The sequence below is a fragment of the Aptenodytes forsteri genome, unplaced genomic scaffold, assembly GCF_000699145.1.
Source record: "Aptenodytes forsteri isolate BGI_AS27 unplaced genomic scaffold, ASM69914v1 Scaffold341, whole genome shotgun sequence".
NCBI classification, from domain to species: Eukaryota; Metazoa; Chordata; class Aves; order Sphenisciformes; family Spheniscidae; genus Aptenodytes; species Aptenodytes forsteri.
The window spans coordinates 198,342-198,589 of NW_008795553.1; the positions used below are offsets into that span (position 1 = coordinate 198,342).

Genomic DNA, 248 nt, shown 5'->3' on the forward strand with positions numbered 1-248 from the left:
ATAAATTCCAGCGGCTGAAGCAGACGGTGGCGCGGAGACTGGGCTCGCTGGATCCCGCCTGGCTGCGGAGGTGCCAGGGGACACCCGGGGACGAAGGGACGACGCTGGGTGCGGCGGAGGAGGGGGAGCTGGGAGAGGTCGGACGGGCCCCCCCAGAGCAGGAGCAGGGTGGCGGGGGACCGTCAGTGGGAGATTCTGGAAGGAAAAGGCCACGCGGAGACAGAGACGGTGGAGGCGAAGGCGCCGCC

At 70.2% G+C, this 248-nt stretch overlaps 1 protein-coding gene across 1 annotated transcript in view; it reads left to right on the plus strand.

Annotated features, from left to right (window-relative positions):
- The window catches only part of RECQL4 (RecQ like helicase 4), a gene marked incomplete at its 3' end in the record, with an annotated part of 12,008 nt that overhangs the window by 1,728 nt on the left and 10,032 nt on the right, over window positions 1-248 (plus strand). The window contains 1 exon segment of the mRNA XM_019472808.1: window positions 12-108. Coding sequence (XP_019328353.1) covers window positions 12-108 — 97 coding nt within the window.